This window comes from Quercus suber, unplaced genomic scaffold (genome assembly GCF_002906115.3).
Source record: "Quercus suber isolate HL8 unplaced genomic scaffold, Cork oak 2.0 scaffold_189, whole genome shotgun sequence".
NCBI classification, from domain to species: Eukaryota; Viridiplantae; Streptophyta; class Magnoliopsida; order Fagales; family Fagaceae; genus Quercus; species Quercus suber.
This window is the reverse complement of record NW_027069647.1, coordinates 383,258-391,246: the sequence shown is the minus strand read 5'-3', so window position 1 is coordinate 391,246 and position 7,989 is coordinate 383,258. Positions and strand designations below refer to the sequence as shown.

The window sequence follows — 7,989 nt, the reverse complement described above, 5'->3', positions numbered from 1 at the left end:
ACGTGGGGGCAGTAACCACTCCCAAGCTAGTGTCAGAAATGTTACCTGAGGAGGGTAAGGTCATAGAGATGGAAGGAAAGATAGAGGAGAAGGTAACTGATTTGGGGAGATTCGATGAGGAAAAGTCAGTTGTCAAACCCAGTTTGGTGGAAGGAATGCAGTGGGAGACAGCTTCGTGTCAGGTGCCTAAGCTAATTCTTGATGGAAGTTTGGCGCCACAGTTTGACTTAAAAGTGAAGGAAGTTGGGCCAAGTTTAGAAAACACAGCCTTAGGCCCATTAGCGTTAAGTTTCGATGACAAAAAAGGTTGGATAGCTAAAACTTTGGGCCTAACAATTAAGCATTGGAAGGGGTTGGCAAGGGAAAATAATAAGCAAACATCTCAAGTTAGTGAAAGCCCAACCAAAGGCAAGAGGGACGGTCCAATTCCACTTCAAGAGCTTGACCCAAACTCAGGAAATTTAAAACGCAGGAAAGGAAGTAAGGAAGAAAGTCACAATCTAAATGGTGAAAATGAAAAGGTTGGTGGTGTGGCGGTGGCTGCTGTGTAGCATCGCCAAGCTAAATGAGTTTGTTAGCCTGGAATTGCCGAGGAATGGGTTTGTCCTTGGCAGTTTGGACTCTCCTCGATGAGGTGCATGCGAAAGATCCTCTTCTGGTTTTTATATCAGAGACGAAAGCTGAAAGAAATCGGATTAAGGGTATTCAAAATAAATTGGAGTATTCTCAGGGAATTACAGTTCCAAGCGATGGGCGAAGTGGGGGTTTAGCGTTGTTGTGGAGAGAAGGTATTGATGTGCGATTCAAGAGTTGTTCTAATTCGCACATTGATGTAGAGATTCACGATGGTTTCGCTTCATCCTTGCGGTGTGCAATTGGGTTTTATGGGCAACCCAATGCTGCTAAAAGGTATATTTCTTGGGAATTGATGGAGGTCTTGAAGATACAGAGTTCATTACTGTGGGTTGTGCTCGAGGATTTCAATGAAATCTCCCACTCCGACGAAAAGTTAGGGGGTCTAGAGAGAGATGCTAGACAAATGAAGGATTTTAGGGAGTGCCTAAGTCGATGTGGACTATTTGATTTGGGCTATGTAGGGCAAAGGTACACGTGGTGCAACGTAAAGGCAGGGGAGCAACGAACTAAACTTAGATTGGATCGGATAGTGGCAAGTAAGAGTTGGATTGATAATTTCCCGAATGCGAGTGTTCATCATGTTTCCATGTCAATTTCTGACCACTGTTTGCTTTTGCTATTCCTTTACCGAAGACTACCACGCAAGCCAGCCAAGAAGAGGTTTCTCTTTAAGGCCATGTGGATAAGGGAGGCAGGATGTAGAGAGGTTATTGAGGAAGTGTGGGATCCATTGGGGAGAGTCACTGGGTCTACAATTATGGATCGACTAAAGAGTTGCCAAGAGCAGCTGTGGAGGTGGAATTAGAGGGTGTTTGGGAATGTTAACAACATCTTGAAGCAGAAAAAAAAAAAAAAAATCAGCTTCAACAACTAGAGTAATGGATGGGATGATTGATAAAGCGAGGGAAATTCAGGGGCTAAAAAAGTAAATCAATGAAATTCAAATTCGGGAAGAGATTATGTGGAAACAGAGGTCGAGGGCATTATGACTTAAGTGGGGAGATCAAAATACGAAGTTTTTCCATGCCACAGCTAGCCAACAGAGAAGGTATTGAAAACATAATCTTAGAATATTTTACGAAGATCTTCAGGTTAGATTATCCCTCAAATTTTGAAGCTAGTCTGTGAGCAATATCCAAGCAGGTCACCCAAGAAATGAATGAGGAGCTGGTGGCAGAGTTCAAGGCAGATGAGGTACGGCAAGCTCTACAACAGATGCACCCTACAAAAGCCCTAGGCCCTGACGGTATGTCTCCAATCTTTTACCAACAATATTGGGATATAGTTGGACCTAATGTGGTTAACTATGTTTTAGAAGTTTTAAATTCTAGTATGTTGCCCTGTACCCTCAATGAAACATTTATATGTCTTATCCCAAAGGTAGCATCACCACAGAAAATTACAGAGTTCAGACTGATAAGCTTATGCAATGTAGTGTATAAAATTATCTGTAAAGAGCTTGTAAATAGGTTGAAAAAAATTCTAAAGGAGGTAATTGATGAATCCTAAAGTGCATTCATACCGGGGAGGTCAATAACAGACAATGTGCTAGTTGCTTTTGAGACAATGCGCTGCATTGACCAGAAAAGGAAGGGAAATGAAGCTCTTATGACTGTGAAGGTTGATATGAGTAAGGCATACGATCGAGTTGAATGGTCCTACTTGGAAGCTATAATGAGGAAAATGGGGTTTCATGAGAAGTGGATTGCTCTAATGATTATGTGTGTTAGCACGGTTTCCTACTCGATCCTGATAACTAGGGAGCCAAAAGGGAAGATAGTTCCTTCGAGAGGCCTACGGCAAGGGGACCCAATCTCCCCATATTTATTCCTCTTATGCTCGGAAGGGTTGTCGGCTATGTTGAAGAAGGAAGAGCGTGAAGGACATATTAAAGGAGTGGCAGTAAGTAGAGGAGCTCCAAGGGTCTCACACTTTCTATTTGCTGATGATAGTATCATTTTTTGTAGGGCATCAGTAGTGGAGTGTGAAAGGGTATTGAAGGTGTTGGAGGATTACGAACGAGATTCAGGTCAGAAAATCAATAAGAACCTAATTAATTCACTTGACTAATTAATTGGTTAATTTACCAAAGCGGGTCAATACATTCTTGGCCTATCGGCTTGGATTGACAAAGGTTCTAACAATGAGTGGAGGATCACAAGTTTTTAAGGAGAACTAGATACCTCAAGAAGAATTAAGGCATGGGATAGTCTCAGAAATTTTGAATCACCACCCAAATGTACCATGGCTATGTCCAGGAGATTTTAATGAGCTAACTTGACAAGATGAGAAGTTAGGGGGAGCAACCTAAAACCATAGACAAATGCAACTTTTCAGGGATATGCTAGACGAGGGTGGTTTCATGGACCTTGGGCTTGTAGGCAACCGTTTCACTTAGAGCAAACACTTTGCAGATGGACACTCTATTTAGGAAAGAATCGAGGTTTGGCAAATGATACCTAGTTCCTAAAATTCCTAGGTACAATTGTTCATCACCTCCAAAGCGCCTCATCGGACCATTGCCCATTTACTAATCAATTTGTCAGGATTTGAGGAGATGTGGTTATCGGATGAGCGTTGCCCTGAAATGATGGAAGCTACATGGTCCTCACACTCCAATGGAAGTAATTATGGTGATATCCTAAAAGGGGTGGCTAATTGTGGAAGGGATTTAGATTGGTGGAATCACAACAACTTTGGCAATGTAAAGGAAGAATTAGAAAAAGAGAGAGCACTACTAATCAAGGCTGAAATTGAAACTCTAGCAAGTGGGCAGAATAATAGGGTAAGAGTCCTAAAGGAAGAAATCAATATTCTTTTGGATAGGGAAGCCCGATTGTGGAGTCAAAGCTCTCGTATTCTTTGGTTTAAAAATGGAGATAACAACACAAATTTCTTCCATTGCCGAGCCTCTCAGAGACATAGGAAAAATCATATCAGGGGAATTTTGGATGAATCCAATACTTCGAGGGTATAATCAAAGGAGATAGCATCAGTCTTGGTTAATTTCTACAAAGACCTCTTCACTACCTTAAACCCAAACCCACAATGGGCACCTCTAGACCACATCCCTATGGTGATCACTGAAGAAATGAATTTAACACTTACTAGTACTTTTTGAGAAGCAGAAGCAAAAGAAGCCCTAAAGAAATTGTACATCTCAAAGCTCTAGGTCTTGATGGGATGCCCCCGTTGTTCTATTAACATTTTTGGGGTGTGGTAGACACTGATGTAACAAGCTCAGTATTATCTTGGCTTAACTTAGGTACCATCCCTCATCCATTAAACCACACTTTTATCACCCTCATCCCCAAAACTGAAAACCCTGAATCTGTTAGTGAGTATCAACCTATTAGTTTGTGCAATGTGCTATATAAAATTTTCTCCAAAGTTTTAACCAGTAGACTTAAGAAAATTTAGCCCTCTATCATAACTGAACACCAATTAGCCTTTGCCAAAAACATACTGATAATGGACAATATACTTGTTGCATTTGAGTCACTTCATTGCATTGAAAATTTGGGTATAGGGAATACAGACTACATGGCTATCAAGCTTGACATGAGCAACATTTATGATTGAATGGAATGGGTATACTTAGAAAATATTATGAGAAAAAGGGGATTCAATGAGAAATGGATTGGACTGATCATGGTGTGCATCAAAATGGTGACATATTCCATTCTTGTTAACGGTGAGCCTCATGGACTCATCCACCCTACCAAAGGCATCTGTCAAGAAGATTGTATCCCTTTCACTTCCTGCCATGCACAGAAGGATTACATGGACTAATTCAACAAGTTGCAAGAGTGGGGGATATTAAGGGTTTCCCTATTTGTCAAAGAGGTCCTAAACTAACCCATTTATTGTTTGCAGATGATATTCTCCTATTTTGCAAGGCAACTATGGAAGAGTGCAAGAAAATTATTAAGATTCTAGAGAGCTATGAGATGGGCTTAGGTCAAAGGTAAACAAAAGTAAAACTGCCATCTTTGTTAGCAAGTCTACCCCAAAGTGGACAAAACAGGAGATAAAGGATACTTTTGGTTTACAAGAGATCATACAGTATGGAAAAGGTGTGGAGAAAGCTATAGGGATGGGAAGGGAAGCTATTATCCCAAGCCGGCTGTGAAGTTTTGATCAAGGCACTAATACAAGCAATTCCAACATATGCAATAGGTGCTTTAAACTTCTATTGGGTTTTGTAGACATTGCATTTTGTACTATTATGACTCAGGCCCTTGTTCCCTAATGATGTTGAAATTTTAAGGCCTAATGTTGGTTTGGGGCCTAATCAAATTACAAATTTACTTGGGAGATGTTAAATGGAAAATATAACTTTTTAATGAGCTAAAAATCTATTTTTGAAAAATAAAGCCGAAAGAAACCCTAAGCCTGCGTACGCAAGCATGAACTTGCAAACGTGGACATGAAGCGATTGTAGAGCCTGAGCGCGCAAGTAGGGTTTCAAAAGCACTAGAAAGGCAAGTTTTATACATTAATGACCAATTCACTATTATCACAACAAGCGGTTACAAGTAAATGATTCTCAGTACCTCATACTAACCTACAGTTGAATCATTACCCCAATACTCAATTGGACTTATTCTATAGTGACAATCTCTCCTTTCAATACAGGGCTCCTAGTACGTGACTAACCAATTCGATGCATGGATCATAGTACACAGCTTACTTACTAACTTGAGAAAGATGTAGGCTGCAAAGTTCTTTAGTTCATCAACATGATAAAGATCATGAAACTCATTGGTTACAAAATCCTACGGTGTACAAACACAACAACTTCTTGAAGAGAAAGATGAACTAGGGCATATGTCTCTGGTTCACAATACGCTTGAGAAAAACTTTTGCATTAAGTTGCATTAGCTGTGATGTTCTTTAAAACAATCTTTATATATGTTTAAGGTTGTGAGAAAAGTAAGCCTAAAAATATATTCACAGATTGGAGTGAAATCAGTTCCGAAAAACTGAATTTCATAAATCTCGATAGATACCCTATCTATCAAGAAGCTGTCGAGCATTAGGCTAAAACAGCTTTTTAAACCTCGATAAATACTAGCTATCGAGCTTTAAAATCGAACACTTCTCCACTTGATTCTTGGACAAACTTCCATGGCTTTAACACTTGAACCTGAAATCTTATTCCTTGAAGTATTAAACACATCTTAAATCTACCAAATTACAAGTAAAATGCGTTTTGTCAAAAGGTTAGCCAATTCTATATTGACATATGTTCCTAATAATGATTCAAATATGTCCTAACACATGGAACGTTTTAAAAATATACAAAAATCCCACAGGAAAACACTAATATTCACTAGAAATAGTGAATCAAAGAGGGAGTTTTTCACAAAACATCCTTAAGTCAATTTTATTTAATTAGGGTCACTTTGGTCTTGATCTTTGAATTTTAATATTACTAATCACATTTTTATTGATTTGTGATAGATTTGACTGAGGGGAATAGCAAAAAATTAAGCTTAAAGAGCTTTTTTTTTTTTTTTTTTTTTTTTTTTTTTTTTTTGAGGTATCTAATCTAAACTTTTATTTTCATTTTCTTTTCTTTTTTGCATTAATCTTGCTGTTTGCTTTAATTTATTTGTTATAATATGCTTTAATATATTTATATAGCTTAGGTTTACAGAATTGTATATTTTAAAAGCATGTTAACTTGCTAGAGTTCTTGGTTTGAAGTTCTATTGTATTTGCTGTGTTTTTAGGGTTCCTGGGTAGAAACCCATGTGCGCATGATCAAGGCTACGTACGCAAGCTTGATTATGCGCACGTAGGGTTGTTCATGCGTACGCATGAATTAGCTCAGAAACCCTAATTTTTGTTTTCTTCTGTTTTGCTTCCACTTTCACATGTATACTTCTACTTAGGTTCTTTTCCATATTTTTGTACCTTTAAAGCTTCTGTTTCACATGATTTAATTAGATGTTTGTTTTCACATGTTAAAATTAGGGTTTTTTTTTTTTTTTTTTTTTTTTTTTTTTGTATTGTCTTTATTTCAATACCATGATCGCTCACTCAGATGTTTATGCATTCACATTGGCATGCATCTTTGATATGATTTTTGTTCAACAAATGCTTTTTGAATATGCTTGTTTGTTGAGTTGTGCTTTATCACATGTTTGCTTGGATCTCTTGATACCCACGTTGCTGCCCTAGATGATGTAATATGATATGATGCCATGATTAGATGTATGCTAGGGTTTGTGATGTGATGAAGCCTGATTAGACTTGTGGTGTGATGAATGCTTTGATACCATGACATGTATGCTAGATGAATGATAGGACATGCCATGATTAGATGTATGATAGGTCTTGTTTGATTTCCATGATAGATGTATGGTTAGGGATGATTGATGCCATGTTGATTGTTAGATGTATGTTAGTGTGTGTGTGAGTTAGATACAAGTATCGAGTATTCCTTTAATAGGGTTAAGAAATAAATTGCAATGATGGGAAGCCAACCTTAGGGTTGGGCGGTTTTGGGTGCCTTATACCTTCCCAAGGTGTACCTTAATTCTAATCCCATATCTCTAGTAGTAAGATCAAAAGGTCCTTTCTCAAGAGGACGCTATATATATGGTTCCTAGGTCATTGCAAAAACTAGGTGGCGACTCTAAAACCTGTTGTGTCCACAGGTTTATGCCACAATATTAAAACAATGATAAAAAATTTTTTGGTGGAGTCAAATGGGGGGATAGAAGGAAGATCCACTAGTTAAAATGAGATGAACCGACAAAATCCAAAGCGGATAGTGGTTTAGGGTTTAAGGACCTGGTCATGTTCAATGACTCTTTATTGGCAAAACATACTTGGCAGCTCCTGCAAAATCTAGATTCATTGTTTTATAAAGTCTTCAATGCCAGTTTCTTCTCAAATTGCTCCATAATGGAAGCAAAAAATTCAAGGTCAGGATCCTATGCTTGGGCTAGCATTTTCCATGGGAGGGATGTCTTGCTTAGGGGATGTAGATGGAGGATCGGCAGTGGGAAGTCAGTGAGTATTTGGCAAGATTCGTGGTTGCAAAGGAAGAACTCACCATAGGTACTATCTCCTATCATCGACACTATATCGAGTGCTAAAGTTGAAATTCTAATAAATGAACAAGGAAAGCAATGGAACCATGGTCTCATTGATGGCATGTTTGTTTTTGAGGAGGCTGAATTGATCAATAAATTGCCGTTGCCATAACATGAGGCGGAGGATAGCTAGTTTTGGCCTTTTCACTGGGAATGGGTCATACACAAGTAGGTTAGGATACTGCTTCTTAAAATTCAAGGAAAAAGATGTGGAGAATAAAGAACATCTGGGGAAGGAAAGTGC

General features: G+C 38.6%; 1 protein-coding gene across 1 annotated transcript; it reads left to right on the top strand.

Moving 5' to 3' along the window:
* The first annotated feature begins 595 nt into the window (after window positions 1-595).
* Window positions 596-1,441, top strand: LOC112034897 (uncharacterized). The gene has a single exon (XM_024067720.1). It carries the CDS (start codon window positions 596-598, stop codon window positions 1,439-1,441), a length of 846 nt encoding a protein of 281 aa, XP_023923488.1.
* The last annotated feature ends 6,548 nt before the right edge of the window (window positions 1,442-7,989 follow it).